Here is a 23,721-nt window from a genome sequence, read left to right on the forward strand (position 1 = left end):
AACTGAAGCGGGGATGGATGGATGAAATGCGGTACATATTCCAATGGATGCTGGTCTAAAGTTGTCTAAAGCACAAGGGGAGAAGAACATCAACGAGAAGGAGTATAGAAGAAACATAGGGTGCTTAAGATACCTGATTCACACTCGGCCAGATCTCTCTTACAGTGTGGGTGTTTTAAGCAGATATATGCAGGAACCTAAGGAATCTCATGGAGCAGCTTTGAAGCAGATTCTAAGGTACTTGCGAGGCACTCTTTCTCTCGGACTGAAGTTCAAACGTGCAAATACAACAGGTCTTGTGGGCTATAGCGATAGTAGCCACAATGTGGACGCAGACGATGGCAAAAGTACGGGAGGACATGTGTTTTATCTCAACGAATGTCCAATAACCTGGTGTTCACAGAAATAAGAAACGGTGGCCTTATTCTCTTGCGAGGCAGAGTTCATGGCAGCTACTGAAGCCGCCAAATAGGCTATTTGGCTTAAGGAATTGCTTGGAGAGGTCATCGGAACAGATTATGTAAAGGTAGTAGTGCGCATTGATAACAAGTCGGCTATTGCGTTAACTAAAAACCCAGTCTTCCATGGAAGGAGCAAACATATCCATAGGCGGTATCACTTCATCAGAGAGTGTGTCAAGAGTGAGCAAGTGTTGGTCGAACATGTCTCCGGAACTGAGCAAAAGGCAGATATTTTGACCAAGGCTCTTAGAAGGATTAAATTCAAAGAGATGAGAGATCTCTTAGAAGTTCAAGCTGTGTCAAGTGATGACTTCAAGCTTAAAGGGGAGATTGTTGGATAAGCTTGAAAGAATAACTTGAGGAATAAATTATTAATTATAATCTAAGTGTGTTTAGGATAAGATAGAATATTTAGGAAATATTTAGTAGTTGTGTTATCCAATTGATGTAGGAGTTATCTACTATTTACTATTTACTATATAAGGAGATGCTGAGCATAACTTATGAGATTTGTGAGGCTTTAGTTTTGAGTTGATTTTCTAAAGCTAATAAGAAGAGGTTTTCTTATACAAGTCTTGAGTTTACATTATCTTTGAGTTCTATATTTGGTATCAGAGCATTTACGATTAAACCTAGGGATCAAACACAGAGATTATCCATTACAGGTCCTACTAAAACCATACCGGCATGGACTTTGGAGAGCAAGATCGTTGTCGTTGTGAAACCACTTTTCTGGCCATTTGAGCACAAGCTTGACTAGATATATTGAAGCATACTTCCATGTCTCCTCCGAGAAAGAAATCACTAGGAACCAAAAACATGGCAGGTATCTCTCAAAATCAATCATCTAACCGAATTCTGTGTATTGAGAAAGGAAAGAAAGCTAAAAAGATCATAGGGATGAAAGTGAAACTTACAAGAAAATGGATGAGAGTAAGAAACTAACTAAGAACTTCTTAAGAAAACCAGAAATTAAAAGGGGAAAATTGAAAGAGGATTACACTGGAATGCTCTTTCGATAGGAAAGTACTTGAGCCTAATGTCGGACATGAATTTCTAGTCAAGTTTTAAAGAAAACAAAATAAATCTAAGAAAAAGCAACAAAATTGACTTTATTTAATATCCGTCAAATTTTTGTGTTGATTCCACTTTGCCCTATCGAGGCAAAGTCCCATGAAATCTATAATTTTTCAGTTATCAATTATATGATTCAGTCTTCCCCTATTATTATGCTATGCACATGTAATACATACAACTGCAAACGCTTCTTCTCTCAAGAATTTTCCATCAAACAAATCATATAGATCAATATATCGGTTTCGTAAAATATAGACATTCATTATTAGAGTACTCTTGTGTAAAACCATTAGATTAGTATATATATTTCAAAACTCTAGCCTCTAGCAATGATGGATCAATGGATGAATTGTGTTAGATGCACGTCTTTTTACAAATGATGATGTTTCTAAAAAAAGAAAAAAACTATTTCAAATTCAATGATGTTTTCAACTTTCAATGTAAAATTAATTAATTTTAATTATTTTTAACCATTTTTATTTTGTATGTTTTATCATTGGTTGAATTGTGTTTAAACAAACAATAAATACTATCTTAATTAATGTAGAATAATATTACACTTTTTCTTTTTTTTGTAGATGATGTTTTAAAGAAAAATTATTTCAAATTAAATGATATTTCAACTTTTAATGCAAAATTAATAGTTTTTAATGTTTTTGACCATTTGTATTATGTTTGTTTTATTATTGGTTAAATTTTATCTAGGTGGATGATAAATACTATTTTATCATATCTTTAATTAATGTGAAAATAAATTATTCTTTTTTATTTTCTTATAAATGATGTTTTAGAGAACAAATTTTGTTTCAAATTAAATGATGTTTTCAACTTTCAATGCAAAATCAGTTAGTTGTTTTAATGTTTTTGACTATTTGTATTTTGCATGTTTTTTAATTGGTTGAATTATGTTTAGATAAATAATAAATACTAATATTTTAATTTAGAAAAATTAAAAATTACTCTCTCTTTTCATAATTAGTGTTGTTTTAGATTTCATTTTTTGTTTCAAAAGAGTGTCATTCTGCATTTTCAATGTAACTTTTTATTCTTATTTCCTGTTTTATCGTTTATTTAAAGATAATAGTCTTTGTAATTGAATGTTATAAAAGTATATTAATTAAGGGTATATTTATATATTTTATTAATTTTTTAATTTGTGTGAAATGTGTCAGAATGACACTTATTATGAAACGGATGGAGTAAATGATTTTGGAATAACATATTTTTAAAAAGATGGAGTTCGAACCCAAAAAAAATGAAGGAACAGTTGTATATTCGTACGGTCAAAACTCTAACATTTTCAACGTTGAGTATTAATTAAGAAAAGAAAATGGTTTCGCTCTTTTGCCGAATAAAGCCACTGTTCTGTTGAGTGTAAGACGAATTTCTCTGCCATACCTTGAACAAAAATGGCTTCTTGCTTTTACCATTTTATAGCACTCTGATCAGTACAATCCCCGTTTTTTTTACTTTCAAAATCCCTAATTTTTCTTGAATCTTTTGCTTCTTCTTCTTCTCCATTGTCTTGACTCTTTGAGTTTGAGGAGATGGCAAACGCATTGTCGTCATTATCACAACACACTGAGAAATCTCTCGTTGAGGAGAGAGAAGAAGTTATGGTTTCTGAGAAAGGTCACAGCTTGAGAAAAACACAATTTCTAAAACCGTTTACTACCTCCATCGATGGCTCTGGTGTAGCCGAGCTTCCTCGTCAACGTCTGTCTGTTTCGTCTTCGAGGGAATCCTTGTGGAGCTTCTCTGGGTTTTGGTTTGCAGATCGTCATTTTGTATCCTGGTTTAGAAAAATGGAACCTTTGCACGGACCCATTTGGGAAAAAGCTGGGATTTTTGAAGCAATCAAGGCTTCTACTTACAATATCAGTAAAAACGAGTCTCTGATTCTCTCTGTTGCTGAGAAATGGTGTCCCGAAACCAAATCATTCGTCTTCCCTTGGGGTGAAGCAACGATAACTTTAGAGGATGTGATGGTGCTTCTAAGGTTTTCAGTTTTGGGCTCTCCTGTTTTTGCTCCTCTAGAAAGCTCGGAGATGAGAGATTCCGTGGAGAAACTGGAGAAAGTATGGCATGAGCATGTTAGAACAGATGACAGGCGTGTGTATGAGACTCCATGGTTTTTGAGCTTCTTCGGTAGAGGTGACCAGTTGGAGCATGAAGCGTTTCTTGCATTGTGGCTCTCGTTTTTCGTTTTTCCAGGTGCATGTCGTCGTTCTATCTCCAAGCGTGTGTTCCCAGTGGCTGTTCGTTTAGCTAGAGGTGAAAGGATTGCTCTTGCCCCTGCTGTTCTCGCGAGTATCTACAGAGATTTGGGTCGAATCAGTGGTTTGGCTACACAAAGACGTGATTGCAAAGTTAATCTCAAGTCTCTGTTTAAGTTAGTCCAAGTATGGACTTGGGAGAGGTTCAAAAACACGAGACCAAAACCTAGAGAGATACCAAAAGGTGAACCTAGAATAGCTCAGTGGCAACAAAGATCTGAGAATATGACATGGCGTTTTGATGATTTTGATTGGCGTCCTTACACTAAGCCTTTGAAGAATTGGAACCCTCTTAGGTTTTACGTTGATGAAGCTATGTGGGTGACTGTTAATGATTGTCTTGACGATGAGTTTGCTTCTATTGCTCGGTGTGTGAGAGTTTCTCAGCTTGCTGGAGATGGTTTTGTAGAGGATTACTATCCAAATCGAGTGGCAATGCAGTTCGGTTTGGCTCAGGATCTGCCTGCGTTGGTTACTCGTCATAGCAACCTCACTGAAAAGGAGGCTTGGGATGATTACAACAAGTCTCTTGATGGTTTGAAGCTGTACATGCCTTCTCTCCTTGCTAGAGGTTCTGTTACTGCAAGGTATAAAAGCTGGTGGCTGAGATCAGTTTCAGAGTTTCTGAGTTCTGAAGAGGTGCAGAAACAACCAACTAAAACTTTGAATGCAAGGAATACATTTTATGATGATGATGATGATGATGATGATGATCTTGATGTATCTCCCAAAGTATTGCCTTTGAGTCAGGTGGTTCAGAAATTGGAAGAAGGCTTTCCTATAAAACGGAAAAGATCTAGAATGCGTAGATTGGCAAAGAAATGTAAGAACAATCTTGTGTCTTCAGGCTGGAAGATGAACAAGACAAGTGAGGATTTGACAAACAAGAGAAGCAATTACCAACCTGTGCAGATGAAGCGAGCTCATGAGGATGGTGATCAGATTTCTATGGATGATGAAGATGATAACATGACCATTGCTCGAAGGATCAGTTCTAGGAAGACGTATTATAGTGATGCAGAGAACACGGAAGGAGATGCTATTGAACCTCTTGGAAAAAGGAAAAGAAAATTTCAGGTGGTGGATAGTGATGATTCAGGGCCTTGTCAGAAGCTTGCTTCAGTAAAATTAGAGCAAAGGAGTGAAGAGGAGGATGAAACTGCAAGAAAAGCACAAAAGTTAAGGCCAATCTGTAATGATGAGGTTGATGTAAATGGAAAGAGTGCACAGAAGAAGAGTATGATTGATGATGGGACCAAGAAAGCATATTGTTGGCTTCATGAATATGAGGAAAAGAAGAGATGCAATGAGAAAAGAAAAGAAGGTATTTGTGAAAGATTGAAACAGAGAAAGATTGCAATAAGGGAGAAAGAGTTGGAGCTGGAGGCACGTATTGTAAAGATGGAGAAGACTTTGGCAGAGATCAGAGGATGGAATTACAGAGGAAACCAGATCATAAATGAAGTTTCTGCTTAGCTAGTTTGTGTCTAAATCTTCTTCGGATCTGAAACTTTTCAAGAGGATCTCATGGAAAAGTATCACAAATTGTTTTGCTCTTTTGCGCGTGTAAACAACTTACTTAGACACAAAGCTTTACGGTTTTAGTATTTGAAAGTGTCTATCAAATGGAGGAAATTAATACTTTTGATTTTGAATTAGGTGCAGAAGAGGGCAGATTATCTCAATTCTAAAACAAGATGGAAAACTTGTATATCAATTGGTTTGATGAAGTTTCGGTTAAGTCCGGTTTTTGCTTTGAGAATATATAGACCGATCGGTTTATAAGAATTTTAAGTCGGTTTCTGTTTTGTCAATATATTGAATTCAATGTTTGATTAGGTACCGTACGGCACACTCTGCAAATGCGTGCCTATCATAGAAAATAAGAAAATTGTAAAATTCATTACCTATCAGTTTTTGCACACTTTCCAAGAAGAAAACTAATGTGTTTCCCGTATCATCTTTTTCTAAAATTTGTCAATATCATAAAAATTACTTTTTAGAAAAATATAAAGTTCCTCCAGGCTCATATGAAACATTTTAAAAAGTTTTTGAGAAGATAAATATGTATTTGATGAGACATTTTATTAATCAGTTTCTGCTGTCAAAAAAAGAAAGAAGACTAGTTTCTTTCCAATTACCTTAAAAAGCAACTGTTCTATTAAAGCTTCATCAACTCTGCAACATAACTTTTGCCTTTTACCTTTCTTTCAAACTTCAAACGTTTATTCAAAACAAAAATGAGAAAAAGCAGGGATTTTCGATAGTTTAATCTAGAAATGAAGATGATGTTGATAATAGTATGACCCAGAAAAAGCTTGCAATAACTGAGCTAGCCTTAACACCACACAACAATGAACTAAGCCCTCCTCAAAGCTTGCTTTTGGAGGCGCTAATGGAGATGAAACAAGCAAAGCAAGCAAAGCATGTAAGAGTCTGGTTCTGAGCCCAACTGATGAGTCAAACATTCACATCTCTGTAGGGGGTCGAACTCAGGGACATGATTTTTTGTATCATGATGATGGCCTCGGAAGTGAAGAAACTATGAAATCCAGTGAGCAATTAGAGGATTTAGAAATCATAAACGGTGATGCTAGTTTGGGCAGATAAAGAAAGGAGCAGTCAAATGCAAGTAGAATATCAAAGAATAATCTCACACCTTTGTGATCTTTTTGTTTAGTATCTTTTGAGGACTGGTTTGGTTTAAGTGTTTCATTTGTATCTTTTGAACTCAGTTATGAGCTTATTGCTCTTTTGTGTGTCACAGATAAGGAATAAAAGAAAAGCCTGATTCTATCATGTGAAACAAATCATATATAAACCAAGAAAAATAGATCTGTTAAAGCGATTCAGGGTTACATTAGGAACAAAATCTCAGAGACAGAAAAAAACGATGATCGCTTAGGAACCAAGGCAATCCAACCTATTATGGTGTAACCACAACAACATTGTCTACACCACACATATTTCTAAATCGACAAATTCATATACCTTATTTAAAACAAAGGAGGAGATTGTGTGACTACATTGCAAAACAAAGATGCATAACCATCATTCAGCTTTAGGTGGTAATGGTATGTGGTTTCCGCCAGTCGCGATCTTGTATACGTAGAAACAGGTCATGAGAGCACTGCAATACACAGACAAATGGTTTCTCAGGGTAAAGTAAAGATAATCAATAGCTAATGTTTCACAGAAGTAAAGGGAAAAGGGAGGATCTTTAGCAAATTACCTGATTCCAGCAACCAAACCAGCAGGCATAATCTTCTGAGTCTGCAAGAACCGTTGTCCCATGACAAGTGTGAGAGCAGCTGCAATGACTGTATTTACAAGACATTCAGATGATTTTTCAGTCACTGCAAACTCTTGAAAGAGAATAGTATACCAAAGCAACTTAGAGGTCTTGTTCCAATGAATGGAATTGGTAACAGGCACACAATCCACATTACAGAAACAGTCGATAGCAATATACTTAGCTACACATTCTTACAAGTCCAATAAGATATAGCACCTTATGAATAATTAGCCAGTTTTCATGAGCAATTTCTTAGCCACTATAGTCCAAATGGACAGCAAAATGTGTATCAGTTTTTCATCTTTGAGATCATAATTAGCCTCACACAAACCAAATATCTGATACCTTAACTAGCATAGCTTGTCTAACTCCTAAGAAAGGTCTAGAATCGAACAACGAAGCGATTCCATCTTTCTAATTACACCATTTTCTGAACAAATTCAAGCTTGTACTAGAACAAAGGCTCTCACTTTTTTTGGACACACTAATCAACAAACACAAACACAAGAAAGATCTCGGATTCCAATGGAAACATGACCGAATTTAATCACAGAGCAGCTGAAATTAACAAACCTGTCTCGAGAACAACAGCGAGAGAAGAAGTCTTCTTCTTCTCGAAAGCTTTAAGGCTGATGAAACCAGCGAGAACGACAAGCAATCCAGTACCCGCACCTCCGGCGAGAGATGCGATACTCCCTTTCTTCAAATACCCGATAAATCCCCCGACCATCAGAAGCATCCCGTACGGGATAGTGAAGCAGAAATCGTGCATTTTTCTCTCCTTTTCTCGAGCTGGGTTTGAATCTTATGTTTTTTTTTCCGGGAAAAGTGGAATCTGGGTTCGAAAGGAATCGATTTACAGCTTCGATCGATTATCGAATCAAAAGTTTTATACGACGGAGTGTGGTTAGCGCGTGGAAGAGGTCCGCTTCGACGTTTCTTCGTCAACGGTCTCTAGAAGGGATAAATCAACTACTCCCACTTTCATCCCACGTTCTCACCCAAATTACTATTATACCCTCATCCAATAATGATTACCGTAACTAATTTCTAATCGATTTTGCTTATCCACCTAATACTAACTAGAGATATTGATTATCTCAATAAGTATTTAAAGACCAACTTGTTCAATAGTTACATAGTTTTTTTTTTAAAGAATGTAAAATTCTATTCAATCAAAAAACTTTTTACATCTAGTGCATCATAATCTAAAGAATCTAGTTTAATCCTACATCAGATTCCTGGTGCCAAACCAGTAAACAAGCTCATTCTCATAATTTTTCCCTCTTTTAAAGCATGTGCAATGGGATCTCTACCCTAGTTTTTAAAATTTTTTTTTTAATAAAATTAAATAAAAAATAGTTTAAAGGAAAAAACGTCTCCTAATTAAGAGACATAAGAGATGTCTCTTATGACAGATGTCAACATTTTATATATTCTTTTTTTTCTTCTCTCTCTTCAGCAAACATGTGACAGAATTTTTTTTTTTATATTATAAATTTATTTTTCTTCTCTTTCTCTCTAAATGTTTCTCCGTTGCACATGCTCTTAGTAGAATAGTGCTGAGCCAATTTCAAACTGTGTTATCGATGATCTTTATCAATCTCTGATATGGAGAGGGGTTGTCTCCATGCTTCCTCGCGTTTCGTTGTCTCCATTAACCATAGATGGTGGCCTAAAAACATATCTAACGATAAACAGGGTAGTTTCGTCGAAGGTCTGATCCTTCAAGATGCGCAAGACGTCATTCCAAGCGTAGGTGTATTTATCCTTTAGAATGCATTTGATGAGAGCTTCCCAAACCTTTTCCGAATAGTGACACTAAAAAAAGAGGTAATGTTTTGTTTCCAAAGGATGCTGACATAGGGAGCAGGAAGAGTCTGCATTTGCATTCTATTGCAAGATGTGACGATTATGCATTGCTGTCCAAAATAAGAAAGCATATTTTGGAGTTGCATATTTAAACCTGGCTATCTCGCTCTAGTCACACCGAAGATGCTCTTCTCTTATTATCGATCATGTTTCCTTGGATCTGAATCTACCTTTGTAGACACCTGGTTTACATTTCCATTTAGCTATGTCTTCCATGTGCGCAGCTACCAGATTTTTTGTTGTGTCAATCTCGTCTTCGACACTATTAGGCAGAGTATGCTGACGTCGTTTTCGTCGATGAGTCTGGAACACCTTATCCAGCGTCAATTCAAGAGGAATACCCAAATCAACGCAACCTCTAGTTCCCAATATATCAATTAGCCTTTCATGAGAAGACCAATGGTCGTATCAGAAAGATGTGCCTCTACCACTTCTGATTTCCACCCGATGAAACTCCTTTGCTAGAGGACGCAGTTTCAGAATCTTCCGCCACATCCATGAACCAGTGTTTTGTTTCTCTTCAACTGACCAGAAAGACTCCTTGCGAATCATATACATATGAAGGTATTTTACGAAATCACATCGTTACATAGTTACATAGTTACATAGTTACATAGTTACATCAATCTATGAATGTATTTTACAAAATCACATCGTTAGGATAGGACACTTGTGAAAGATTTTCTAACAAAAGGAGCTTATATTCAGAGCCGACCCTCTCCTAAAGCCTATGAAGCAAGGGTTTTATAAAAAAATTTGGGCTTATTATTGTTTGATTATAAAAAAAATTTCTTTTAAAAATCGATTTCAAGTTTAAAAAAATCTATTTCAGGCTTTAAAAAATCGATTTTAAGCTTAAAAATCAATTTTAGGCCAAAGAAAAATCAAGTTTTTAAAGATAATTTGTTTGTCCTCTTATTCCAAAAAAAAAATTATCCTGATTAAAGACATCATTTTTAAAAAATATGACAGATTTTTTTTTTATTCTAATTAAAGACATCATTTTTAAGTTACGCTTTAAGCATCATATAACTTTGGGCCTGGTTATATTAATCAACTTGCATAGGATGTACAAGTACTTAAAAGAGATAAAAAAAACTTCAATGAAAATAAATAAATAAGCAGAAGCAAAACTTCAAATCAATTGAGCTTAAAGTTTAATCGGAGTCTACGTCTTCCTCTTCTTCACCTTGGAGCGACTTGAAAAGCATCGATGGAACCACAAAATTTGCTACCAAATACATGGAAATCATTGCTCCACTTCGATAGCCGCGCCAAATAAATCAACAATAAAAAACCACATTACTTTCATATACCAAAAAAGAAAAGAGAAGAAACTACATTAATTTCTCAACAATATTAAAAATTGAAGAATAAGAAGAAGAGTAAAATTAAAAAATTAAAAAACAAGAAGGAGAAAATTGGAAAGAGTAGAGAGATACCTTACGAGAAGGAAAGTAGTGATATCACCAGATTCAGAAGGAGGCACCACACTAGCTTTTGATTTTAATCTGAGCCCAATTTTGGGATAGATACTGATTTGCCATTGATGTTCTCTTAAGCTTGAAGGAGATGAGGATAAGAAGAAAAACACTTGGTTTCTTATTAGACGACTCTCTTTTTGCTTCGCTTGCCGATTCAATACCAATGAACTGGCAGGCGACTGCTGATGATAACGTCCGCACCACATTTTTTGGATTCACACTACTCTTCTTCTTGCTTTTTTCTTGACAAATTTTCACCAAAAATGTTATCATTATCTAATGTCTCTTGTCCAAATTTGGTGAAGATAGATTCTATGCCAATCCTTTGTTGCCACGTCACCAAGTAATGTAATTTTTAAAGTATCTATATAAATAAGATTTAATAGAACCGCTGGTTTTCATGGAATCTTATCTTCTTCTTTTCTTTGGCTTATGACAAGAAGTATAAATAATCATCCACTTATTCTAAGCATGCATGAATTCTTAGTACGTATTTTTGAGAATTTTATCTAACAGTGAATAACTCAATAGGTTAAACCAAAATGTTTAAAGGCACATGAATCGAATACTTCTTTCTTTTTTTGGTTGCTAGTGTTGGTTATTCCAAAACATTGATTGCAATATGTCTTGCAAGATTTAGCAATGAAAATTTTGGTCACATATATATATTGCACGTCCCATTCCATGGCAGCATCATAAAAACCCATTAATTTCAAATTCAAAAGAAGAATTATCAAAAAGCACTTACGAAAAAAAATGATGTGTTTTGTGATGCAATAATTATGTTATCATTCAAATTGTATAGTGTGTGTGTGTTTTTAAGTTTGAGTTAAATATGGGCCGGTGTGGCTATTGGTGCCTATTGCGTATGGGATTCTTTGTTTATATAGAAGAATCTTGTGCATTTGCACAATGCCCATAAACAATTATCATCACCTTCTGTCACGTTTTCATTTTTTACTTTTCATAGTTTAATTTTCTTTCTTATGCATCAAGATAGATAGATATTCTAGAATACCAGCTCTGTTCGATTAGAAGCAATGGGGATATGAGGTATGAAAATGGAGTAAGAACTTGGTTCTCTACAAGACAAACTTTAGGATAGCTTTCTTGATTTTGATTTCAAAAATGTTTAGATTACAGATGTAAAAACGTTATTTTTTTCTTTTCAATATAATTTCATATTAGATTAAAAAAAAAAAAAGCTATTCTAGAATGATTAATGTAACTCGTTAAAGAAAGTCGATATATTTTACAAGTTGGGTTTCAAAGAAACGAGAGGTTAGCGTTGATAAAATTCCAAACTAAGGCGAGATTACATAAGAAACTATATATATGACAACTCTTCGAAGAAAATGAGTATAATCAAGGAGTTACAAAAAATATTTTGATTATACAGTTTCTATTTGTCAGAGTCATTGAGAAGAAATTTTCTTGATACTCTGGCTCTCACAGTGCTATTTGTTTAAAACTTACAAGTACACTTTTTGACAAAGGGCTTCCAAATTAAATGCAAGGAATTTAAAAAACAATTACAATGAATATAGTTTTTTACAAGTACACAATAATTTTGGGTTGCAATTATCTAAAATACGTACCATATATATAAAGAAAAAGAAATTCATTAATTATCCATTTCAAATTATAATTCATGGCAGAATCAGTAATTATCCATTTCAAATTCAAACGAAGAAATATTGAAAAAAATCTACGAAAAATTACGGATAAAATAAAAGGAACACAAAAATTAGTGGTGCGCAATATGTGATAATGCAAATTATGATGTGTAGTAAACCATCCAAAACAAACACAAAGACAATACTCATCATCATCTCTTTTCTTTTTTGTTAAAGTAAACCTCATCGTCTCCTCTAAACAGTTTCTCACGTTTCCAGCCTTTTCCTTTCATTTGAGATTCTTTCTTTTCGATCACGAAAGCTACTAAAACATTTCATTTTTTCTTGCGCAACAAGAAAGATTTATATATCTTCGTTAAAAAATTGCCTTCGTTATAACCAATCTGGATACGTATAGTTGTTATTTGTCGATGTAAATATGTAAAGATAGATCTACAAAAAATATGCAACAACACGTAACCAGTTTACTTCACTCTCCATGCAATTCTCATGCTGCACTCAAACCCTTTTATAAAAAGTTACTAACTCCTCCAACTCATCATTTAATCATCACCAAATTAATCCTAAAGCCAAAAAAACTAAAGAAGCACACTATGGCAATTCCAAAACCACACTACTCATTAGCCATCCTTGTCCTTGTTTTCGCGGTTTCGAGTACAACCAGCCACCGTGAATGTAACCCGGTCTGCAAGGCTAAAGAACCTTTCAATTGCGACAATATACTTACATTCAATCGAACTGGGTTCCCAAAGAATTTTACTTTCGGTGCTTCTACTTCTGCATATCAAGTATATATATATATAGCTTTGCATGATAGATTACAAAAACTGATATAAACCTATAGTGATTTCTTATTATAATTCTAATAAAATAGACCCGATTTTTATTATTTACTAGATTGAAGGTGCTACACATAGAGCTTTGAACGGCTGGGACTATTTCACTCACAGATATCCAGGTCATTAGTAATTTATAAAACGAAATTTGATGAAAGAGGGAAACTATATATATGAAATTTAGAAAGAAATTATTCATGATCACATTTTGTCTTTTATGTAACAGAAAAAATTTCGGACCGCAGCTCGGGCGACATTGCTTGCGATTCATATAATCTTTATAAGGTATGCATGAAACTATATATTAATCCTTAATTATGTACGTACATTATAATTAATATTAAAATACCAGATTAATTGTTTTTTGCTCAAAAGATACCAATATTATATGTATTTTTTTTTTGTCAGAAGAGGACCAATATTATATGTGTAGATGTACAAAAACACTTTATAAGAGTTCTTTAAATAACCTCAAAGTTTGGGGCTGAGACTTGTACATCTATATATGGATCCAGGACTAGACAATTGATAATACCATGATACAGCGTAATCCTTCCCAAAAAAATTGAACCTATAGGGCACAGATTGCCCCTGAGCACAATGAAAAATGATATATGACGTTTTAAAAAAAACGATATATGACATTTCTTAATTAGCTTTGTAAACTCTTCCCAAAGTGTATTTTTGGTATATTTTTGAAGAAAAAACAACACATGAGAAATCGTAGTTTAAAATATTTATATTAATTTTTCTAATTGAATCTTATTAGACAAATGTTTATATATTTTGTAAAGGAAGATGTCAAAATGCTGAAAAGAGTGAACGTACAAGCATACCGATTCTCAATAGCATGGTCAAGGGTCTTACCAAGTAAATATAAAACACAAAAGATTCCTTCTCTTTGTATAATTAATAAAACAAGAATGTCGATCACTTTGTAATAACTGAAGTTGTGATACACATATACACTGTATCTAGAGGGAAGATTGATCGGAGGAGTGGACGAGAATGGGATAACATACTACAATAATCTCATCAACGAACTAAAAGCAAATGGTAAAATTTTAATTTAATTCTTTCTCACACATATGCTGACATATATATTATACTCTAATTTCTATATCTATATGTCAGGGATCTTCCTCCTTATTTAAACAGACGTAATAATTTATTGTGTTAAGTTATATTAGAAGTAACAAAATAAATTTATTCGAACAGGAATAGAACCATATGTGACCATATTACACTATGATGTTCCCCAAACTTTAGAAGACGAGTACGGAGGTTTCTTAAGTCCTCGTATAGTGTAAGTGCATTGATTTACACAAATACCAAATTTAATTTTCTTTAAACCTAGCTTACCGACATCACATGAAAATATCAATATTACATATGTATACTATAAAGGGAGGATTATAAGAACTACGCAGAGCTTATGTTCCAAAGATTTGGAGATAGAGTAAAGTTTTGGATAACTCTAAACCAGCCTAATTATTTTGCATCGAATGGGTATGGAGATGGGTCATCTCCTCCTGGAAGATGCACTGGCTGTGAAGTTGGAGGAGATTCTGGCACTGAACCTTACTTAGTCGCCCATCACCAACTCTTAGCTCATGCAGAAGCTGTATCTCTATACCGTAAGAGATATCAGGTATATAATGTAACACTTTTTTAACATGATTCCTCTTCTAAATAAAATTTGCTTTAGTATCTGTTTGTGGTTCAAAGTATTTAATCTAAGAAGTTTGAACGCAAAAGTTTCAAGGTGGTAAGATAGGGACAACTTTGATCGGTATATGGTTCACTCCACTAAACGAAACTAGCAGTCTTGACAAAGCTGCTGCACAACGGGCATTCGATTTTATCGTTGGATGGTATATAGTTTTTGCTTAATTTATTGACTTTCAAAACCATAAATATATTGAAAGTATGTTGGTTATAAAGGTTTTAGTAACAATTTATTCTTTATCAACTTACTTACATCTCTACGTGAAGGTTCTTGGATCCACTGGTCTACGGAGATTACCCCAAGATAATGAAAGAGATGATAGGAGATAGGTTGCCAAGATTTACACCTCAAGAATCAGAGTTAGTTAAAGGATCACTTGACTTTCTAGGATTGAATTATTATTTTGCACAGTATGCAACAGATGCAACTACTTCTTCTCCATTATATCCCAGTATCTCAACCGATCCAAGAGTTACTCTCAGTTGTACGTAAACAAACTCCATCATGTTTTGTTTTAAATCCGAATATTTAACTAGCTAGACTATAATTCTTTATTTATTCAATTTCAGATTATCGGAACGGAATTCCTATCGGTGTTGAGGCTAGTATCGAATTAATGTCACGTTAACTTATATTATTTTTAATAAGAAGATTACAACATTGATTTGACAACTTTTTGTTTCTTCAAGGCTGCTAGCTTTGTCTACTATCCTCCAGGTTTTCGTAATATTCTAAATTACATCAAAGAGGCCTACAAGAATCCACTTATCTATATCACTGAAAATGGTACTTAATCATATATAGTGTTTTCTAATGCTGTCAAATATACTGTATATGCTTATCAAACAAGAACCTCTTATCAGGAGTTGCTGATTATGGAAATTTGACGATTGCAAATGCTCTTGCTGATAGTGGAAGAATTCAGTGCCACTGCAGCCATCTTTCGTGTCTCAAATGTTCAATCGAGTGAGTTACTCGTGTGTGTGTGTAAAGATATTTGTTGAATGGTTATGTGTTAATATTCGGAAATTAACTTAAATACTTTAATATAGGGATGGGTGCAACGTAGGAGGATATTTTGCTTGGTCTTTGATGGACAATTATGAATTTGGGAAAGGTTATACTCTTCGGTTCGGTATGAATTGGGTCAACTTCACCAATCCCATTGATAGAAAGGAGAAAGACTCCGGAAAATGGTTCTCTAAGTTCATTGCTAATTAAAGGTTCTCTAATTATAGATCATATAAATTGGTTCTCTGTGTCCAACCTCGTAAGCTAATAGCTGTTGTGTACTTGTGTACTATTGGTAACATTGAATAGTCTTGTAATCAATTTAAGCACGTATGTGTTCGCGATTGAGACTTAATCCCCAATAAAAACATAAATAAATAAAGGGATATTAAATTTAGCCAAATAATGAAATAACGGGATATGAAGCTGTGATTAGTCTGCGTTTTTAATTTTTTTTTTTTTTTGGATGTTGCTTTTCAATTCAAAGTTTCAAACTCTAGTTGGGTTGTTTTTACCAAGGATTTCTATCTCAAGAACAGCAATTTTTTTCAAGATGGGACGTTAACTGAACACTACTGTTCTTATGTAGGCGAACACTTGTCAAAAAGCTAAACCCATACGGAATTTTCTTTCAGATTTTTGGTAAAAATTAATGATTATTAACACGTGATCTAAAATCAATCAGCAGAGTTTTTTTTGTTTACTGTAAAAAGCAAATTCTTGGTAACACTATTACTAAATTGGAGCAAACTTTCACTCTAGCCCATGAAGCGGCAAAACAAATATTTTGATTCTCTCCAATTTCTTATAGACTAACAGTAAAATATTGTAAAGGTAAATATTTTAGACTAACAGTGGTTTGGGTGCTCGGAAAGATGGCAGCTTGACCATTATGACTCGGAAGGTACGCTCGGCAGCAGCCTGGTACGTTTGAATGACAATTAAGGGTCGGATTAAATTAGTATTACATATCAAATATTTTATACCTTGTTGTGATGATCATATCAGGTGTTAAACTTGATTGTTATTTTCAAAATATAAGAGATTTAGAAAAAATATAATAAAACAGGAAAGAAGGATAAATATCTAAGAATTAAGTAACTTATCAAATCTTAATCACATGAATTATAAAGAATGAGTTTGGTCAAACATATAGGTTATTTATAATAACAAAGGATAAGTTTGCGTTCCGTATAACTGTATCCACTTCAACCCGTTAAAATTTGTTTAGACATAACTGTTTCAAAACACATATATAGAATTTATTCAAGCTTCCCCTATGCTCGTTAGGACACATCAATAGAGAACAAAATAGTGCAGCTGATGCTTTATCTAAGAAGGTTTATGTCGAGGATGATGTTTGTTCTATTAATGTAATGTCGCCATCATGGTTGGTAAAATATTTGTATTATCCTTACGCTTAATATTTAATAAAAGTTGTTACAAAAAAAAAAAAAAATTTCAAGACTTTTGCAATTGACTTTTTTTTTTTTTCCTTTGCAATAGACTAAACATTGAAAACATTGGTTTCCAAAAATTTGCTAAAATTTATAGATATATACATTTTTCTGAAAAAAATCTAACCCTAAATAGAAAATAGTGAATATGAAAAAAAAATAATGATTCTAAAGTAAATAATATTAAACAACAGGATCCTCTCTCTTCCTCATCGTGATGGAAGCAATAAAGAAGACCTCTCCAATCGTTCGCAAAAGCATTTAGTGCAGCAGCACACCTATAGGCCATGCTCCTTTTTATACAAAAAAAAATATTTTGCTCTATTTTACAAAAACAATTCTTTGAATCAACTCAGTTAGCACAGCTTGAATTATCCCAAATCTAAGTGATGGGATCTTGTGAATAATTTTGTTTCTTTGATGATTCAATGGATTACAAATCAACAACAAAAAAGTGAATAATGTAAAGTATGGCAACAATAAAGAACATATATCACTATAGAAATTTAAATGGTGGTATCAAAACATTAGTTTACATCATAAAGAACATATATCTCAAACTGAAAAAGGTGAACTACGTCAACCATAAGAACATTAGTTTACATCCTGAACTTTGATAACAATCTTAAACTTCGTTGATGTTCATTAACATTTAATATTTGTACATTTCTGAAACTTTTACAAAGTTATTTTACATTAATTAAGGCTTCATCGATTAAATTTGGATCTTTCGATATAAAATTGTCTTTAATAAGTGTATACGAGGAACTAGCTAGTCTTGAGCTTGGCCTATCCCGCCAAACCATTTTTTTTTCCAACATCCTGCCAAATTCTTTTGACCAATTGAAATTTTCTTTTTGATCACTCATCTCATCATAGTTAGGAAATCTGCAGAAAAGTTCATAAAGTTACTTAAAACGTTTTCAGAATAACATTGAATAGTCCACTTTGGACTGAAATTGCATGATTTCGAATTTTATCCCTTACGATGATCTTTTAATCCCGCGGGTTCCACTAATCTTATTTCACTAGAATTATTTCCCTCAACATTAACTAAGAACAATTGTTGGATTCACTTTTAGGAGTGAATTCCTTTATTTACCTTTTTATTTTAATTAATTAAAGTTATTTAATATTATATTTAAACATATTTTTTTAAAGAAAAAACTAAATCCTAAATTGGAAATAATGAATCCAAACATAATGTTTAATTTAATTTTATTCTATTGGATAAACAAGTATTTTGAACAAAAAAAACAAGTATTTTGATATAATTATTTGTGCTATTTTCGAAATTTTAAATTTAGGATGCTAAGTTTGGAATAAACAAATAAATTTTGTGTTATTTTAGGATATTCATCAGTTAAAAATTTAAATTAAACAAATAAATTAAATTAAAAATAGAAAATCATTAATTTTTTGTTTTATTTAAGGTTGAAGGTGGATTTTATTTGTTTTATTCATAATGATTTAATATTTTTAATTTAAAATTATAAGACAGAAGTAGTTTTTGCAAAAGACTGTTCAGAGTTAGTGAAGATGGTGTTTACACCCGAAGAATTGTCAGCTTTTGCTATACACTTGGATGAGATTAGGAAGATGAATGACAAGTTCAGTTTCTTCTTTATATCACATGTCACATGCGCAAAAAACTTTAAGACGGACAACCTAGTAAAAAATGCTCGTATCTACATTCAAAACGTTATTTATGTTAACTCAGTGCTATCAGTTTGGTTAATCTAACCGCTTTAAATATTTAGGCTGATAACAAAAAAGTTTAATTTATAATATTTGTTTAATTTTATTTTTTATTTTTTATTTATATTTAAATATAATATGTAAATTACATAGCACACTTTCATTGATTGAAATAAGAAGAGGTGAATAAAAAAGATTGACTCCTAAGGATAAATCTAAGAATTTTTCATTAAAAGAGATTCACCCCTAAGAGTAAACCCAATAATAAAAAGGATTTGCTCCTATAGAGATAAACCCAAATTTTTTTTTATTTTTAAATAATTAACTAACACATGTATAGAAGCTAATTAGGTGGTTTGACTGAATAGAGCTTTTGATGTGGTTCACCTTATTTTCGCTGTAATTATACACTCATAGTTTTCTTTCCTCTAAAAGTGTCCACATCAGCATCAATAAAAAAAAATATTTTAAATATTTATTTAATTCATATATAACAAAATTTATATATAAATTCCAAATTTAGACCAGATTTGATTGTTATAAACTGGAACCAAATAGTATACAAAAAGAATTACAAACGTAATTCACATATTTAATGTATTAATGAGCAAAAAATGTCAAACTTTATTTATTTTACAGAACTTATGTAAACGCCTTACTAATTGTTTAGTTAAATTAAAAATATTGATCAAAAATCTTTAAACGAGTAGAAAAATTAAATTATATAAATACACAAATAAGTATTTAAAATGTGATTAAAAGAATAACAAAAAATTGAAAAGTAACGTAGCTTTAAATCCGCGCAACACGCAAATAGAGTTCATAAAATAAAAGAGATCCATGACCAGTGAGCTATTTATGCTTCATAAGTCTTTTTAGTTTATCTCTCTTAATCTCGTGTTCTTGTTGTGTTTTGTTCGATGAGAGAAAACATACACGTGGTTTAATCCATGGAAGATCATCATCATCAGAGACAACAAAAAGTAATACCAAGTTTACGCTCTAAACTAGCAAAGACGTATTTATTATAATTTCGTATTCATATTTTTTTTGTTGTTGTTAAACTAATGTATCTAAAAAGCTTTCTAAGCTCAAAATTAATCATTAGCGGACCAACAACCAAAGGATACGTTAGCAATTTGTTGATTTAATCGTGAAAAGGTGGTCAGGCGGATTCGAATCCAGGGCAGTAGGACACATACCCATACCACTAGAAATTTTAAACCACTGAAATTTTCAAACCACTGGAATATGACCGCTTGGTTTTAATTTGGGTTTTAATTTCCTAATATAATACTGAATGTTTTCCCATGTTTTTAAGTGAGAGTGTGAGACAAATCATATTTTCGGTATATAGTTGCTGCAAAACTGAGGAAAATAATAAACTACACGAATTTGACAAAAAAAAAAAAAACTACAACAGAGTTGACAAAAAAATATTAATAATAAACTACAAGAGAATGTGTTTCGAACGAAAACCATTAACCAACATCACGAACTTTTAAAATTCTTACAAAAAAATTGCAAATAAATTGTCAGTTGGGGTAATATTAATAAATTGCACACAAATAACAGTTAAGATATATTAGCATATATTCTCATTCAGACATGGGCAAGTATATGTCGTGTGTGAAGCTATCTACGTACTCAATATATAATATGATATCCTTGAAAAATATACGTACGTTCAGAACAAAATAAATGTATATACGTATACGTATACGAGTTTACTTCAAACCCCATTCAATTCTCATGCACGCAAACTCCCCTATATAAACCCTTCCAAGTTCATCATTTAGTCTTCATCATCAAATTAACCATCAACAAAAGCAAAAAAAAACCAATATTATGCTCTCAACCATGGATATTCCAAAAGCTCACTTCTCTTTAGCCATTCTTGTCATTCTCTTTGCGGTTTCAAGTTGCCAAAATGTTTGCAACCCGGCCTGCAAGGCTAAAGAACCATTCGACTGTGACAATCCTCTAACATTCAATCGAACTGGTTTTCCAAACAACTTCACTTTTGGTGCGGCTACTTCCGCGTACCAAGTATATATCTCTTTGTCATTATGGCTAACACAGATCAATATAATAATCGAGCGACAGAAATATGCAAATTGTTTTCAAGTGTTAGTTAAAATTTGGTGTATCGACATGATTTATATGTTTTAACAGATTGAAGGTGCTGCACGTAGAGCATTTAATGGCTGGGACTATTATACTCATCGATATCCAGGTTATCGTCATCGATTAAATATATATGCTTTTATATAACTCATTTCCATGAATACTCGAATTTTAACTCTGGATTGGAATATTGCGACTAAAATTCGGTTTTTTTTCATGCAACAGAAAGAGTTCCCGATCGTAGTACGGGTGATCTTGCTTGCAATTCTTATGAACTTTATAAGGTGTGAGATGATTATTATTATTAACTAGAGTTAGATATATTTGTATATAATATATCATATCTTCTCTTTTGGAGATATGTATTTTAAACTTAACAAACAAACAAAAAATATGTTAAACTTTAATTTTTGTTTGTATAATTTACACAGGATGATGTCCAATTACTGAAAAAGTTGAACGTCCAAGCATACCGATTCTCGATAGCATGGTCAAGGGTTTTACCAAGTAAACAAATATACAAATAAACATTTCAATCGAAACTTTTGTTATTATTATTTTTTTCTTTCTTTGTAAAATTCATGTCATATATGATCGTATACAAATACTCTTAGAGGGAAGCTTGATTGGAGGAATCGACGAGAACGGGATAAAATACTACAATAACCTCATCAACGAATTAAAAGCAAATGGTATATATATATATATATATACCAAGTTTTGATTTACCATTCATGTTCTGCTCTGATGTATATCCTCTCTATTTTACATGAATAAAGGCATAGAACCCTACGTGACAATATTCCACTGGGATGTTCCCCAAACTCTAGAAGATAAGTATGAAGGTTTCTTAAGCCCGCTTATAGTGTAAGTGCATATAGATGTGTTGTGCACATCAAGTTTTGTATTTCATCTGTTTTCCTAAAGGCTATATATATGGCATTACAATACTTATAGTTAATATTTATGATATATACAGTGAAGATTACAAAAACTATGCGGAGCTTCTATTTCAAAGATTTGGGGATAGAGTAAAATTTTGGATCACATTTAATCAACCTTACTCTTTCGCAACAAAAGGTTATGGAGATGGGTCGTATCCACCGGGCCGATGCACCGGCTGTGAATTTGGAGGAAATTCTGGAACCGAGCCTTATGTAGTCGCACATCACCAACTCCTAGCTCACGCAAAAACAGTGTCTATATACCGAGAGAAATATCAGGTATATACAAATGTTTGGTATCATTCTCTTCCGTGTTTTTAAATTTGCTTTTGTTTTTTTTTCTTTTAATATCACTAATATGATAAGAAAATTTTATCCAGAAATTACAAGGTGGTAAAATAGGAACAACTCTGATCGGGAGATGGTTCGTCCCATTAGATAAACTTAGCATTCGTGACAATGCTGCTGCAAAACGAGCATTTGATTTTTTCGTTGGATGGTATATATACATGTTTAATTTTAACTAATTGACTCTCAAATCATAAATTTATGTTTATTAATAAAAAAATTTGGAACAACCATACCTTTTATATTAACTTGTGCATATGTCTATCGATCTCTCCATATATATATATGAAGGTTCTTGGATCCATTGGTGTATGGTGATTATCCACTGATAATGAAAGTTCTCGTAGGGGAGAGGTTACCAAGATTCACTCTTCAAGAATCAGAAATGGTTAGAGGATCTCTTGATTTTCTAGGTTTGAACTATTACGTTTCACAATATGCAACCGACGCACCTCCTCCTCTTCCTTCGCAACCCAACGTATCAACCGATCCACGAGTTACTCTCAGTTGTACGTAAAAAAAATTCCATCATGTATATTTATTATTTTTTGATATCAGCTAAATTAATATATATATTCGTTGATTTCAGTCTATCGTAACGGAATTCCTATTGGTGTTCAGGTTAGTATCGGACAATATTGGTGTTGAGATTTATATTTATTTATAAAATTGCAAAGTGATTTGTATTTTGTTTTCTCTCTTTACAGGCTCCTAGCTTCGTCTACTATCCTCCTGGATTCCGTAATATTTTAAACTACATCAAAGAGAAATACAAAAACCCACTTACCTACATTACTGAAAACGGTATGTCACTTTATATATAGTTTCATATTTTGCATTCAAGTTACTATAGAATCTATTAGTATTAGTGTATTTATTAATAAAATGGTATGTTAAAAAATTATCAGGAGTTGCTGATTTTGGGAATCTTACTCTTGCGGATGCTCTTGCCGATAATGGACGAATTCAATGCCATTGTAGTCATCTTTCTTGTCTCAAATGCGCCATCGGGTGAGTTTTGACAGTATACAAGTATTAAGTATATAGAGATCTTTGTTTTTTTTTTTTTTGTTATATGTTAATACGCTGACACTAATTTAAGCACTATCATGTAGGGATGGATGCAATGTAGCAGGATATTTTGCATGGTCATCGATGGACAACTACGAATTCGGAAACGGTTTTACCCTCCGGTTCGGTATGAATTGGGTCAACTTCACCAATCCTGTTGATAGAAGACAGAAAGACTCCGGCAAATGGTACTCTACGTTCATCGCTAACTAATAGGAAGGGGACCTTTCTATTTAAGTTAATTTCTTATAAGAAAAAAATCCTAAATAAGTAAGTGTATAAGATAAGCTGGGTTTTAATTCTATACTCATTAGCCGTTATAATGAGGAAAGCGTTGTCAACTTGATTTGGCTTACTAAATCAAGTTAATTAATAAAGTAAAATAAAGTTATTATGAA

General features: G+C 32.9%; 5 protein-coding genes across 5 annotated transcripts; 3 read left to right on the forward strand and 2 right to left on the reverse strand.

Annotated features, from left to right (window-relative positions):
* Nucleotides 1-3,085: 3,085 nt before the first annotated feature.
* LOC18010995 lies at nt 3,086-5,290 on the forward strand. Its single transcript, XM_006393045.2, has one exon. The coding sequence runs from the start codon at nt 3,086-3,088 to the stop codon at nt 5,288-5,290; it is 2,205 nt and encodes a 734-aa protein (XP_006393107.1).
* Nucleotides 5,291-6,608: 1,318 nt separating this feature from the next.
* LOC18010996 (protein FATTY ACID EXPORT 5) lies at nt 6,609-8,105 on the reverse strand. Its single transcript, XM_006393046.2, has 3 exons — nt 7,683-8,105; nt 7,047-7,134; nt 6,609-6,944 (listed from the first exon to the last, which is right to left on the reverse strand). The coding sequence occupies exons 1-3, from the start codon at nt 7,879-7,881 to the stop codon at nt 6,866-6,868; spliced, it is 366 nt and encodes a 121-aa protein (XP_006393108.1). The 5' UTR covers nt 7,882-8,105; the 3' UTR covers nt 6,609-6,865.
* A 1,900-nt stretch (nt 8,106-10,005) lies between these two features.
* LOC18010997 lies at nt 10,006-10,728 on the reverse strand. Its single transcript, XM_006393048.2, has 2 exons — nt 10,424-10,728; nt 10,006-10,241 (listed from the first exon to the last, which is right to left on the reverse strand). Exons 1-2 carry the CDS (start codon nt 10,669-10,671, stop codon nt 10,139-10,141), a joined length of 351 nt encoding a protein of 116 aa, XP_006393110.1. The 5' UTR covers nt 10,672-10,728; the 3' UTR covers nt 10,006-10,138.
* A 1,877-nt stretch (nt 10,729-12,605) lies between these two features.
* LOC18010998 (myrosinase 4) lies at nt 12,606-15,932 on the forward strand. Its single transcript, XM_024150465.1, has 13 exons — nt 12,606-12,890; nt 13,000-13,060; nt 13,165-13,223; nt 13,733-13,808; nt 13,917-13,994; nt 14,157-14,244; nt 14,346-14,589; nt 14,697-14,812; nt 14,934-15,151; nt 15,237-15,268; nt 15,357-15,453; nt 15,531-15,633; nt 15,720-15,932. Exons 1-13 carry the CDS (start codon nt 12,696-12,698, stop codon nt 15,886-15,888), a joined length of 1,536 nt encoding a protein of 511 aa, XP_024006233.1. The 5' UTR covers nt 12,606-12,695; the 3' UTR covers nt 15,889-15,932.
* A 4,741-nt stretch (nt 15,933-20,673) lies between these two features.
* LOC18010699 (myrosinase 4) lies at nt 20,674-23,653 on the forward strand. The gene is made up of 13 exons (XM_006393050.2): nt 20,674-20,882; nt 21,009-21,069; nt 21,186-21,244; nt 21,392-21,467; nt 21,575-21,652; nt 21,740-21,827; nt 21,940-22,183; nt 22,285-22,403; nt 22,544-22,761; nt 22,842-22,873; nt 22,960-23,056; nt 23,161-23,263; nt 23,368-23,653. Exons 1-13 carry the CDS (start codon nt 20,682-20,684, stop codon nt 23,534-23,536), a joined length of 1,545 nt encoding a protein of 514 aa, XP_006393112.2. The 5' UTR covers nt 20,674-20,681; the 3' UTR covers nt 23,537-23,653.
* The last annotated feature ends 68 nt before the right edge of the window (nt 23,654-23,721 follow it).

Source organism: Eutrema salsugineum, unplaced genomic scaffold (assembly GCF_000478725.1).
Source record: "Eutrema salsugineum unplaced genomic scaffold, Eutsalg1_0 scaffold_7, whole genome shotgun sequence".
Taxonomy (NCBI): domain Eukaryota; kingdom Viridiplantae; phylum Streptophyta; class Magnoliopsida; order Brassicales; family Brassicaceae; genus Eutrema; species Eutrema salsugineum.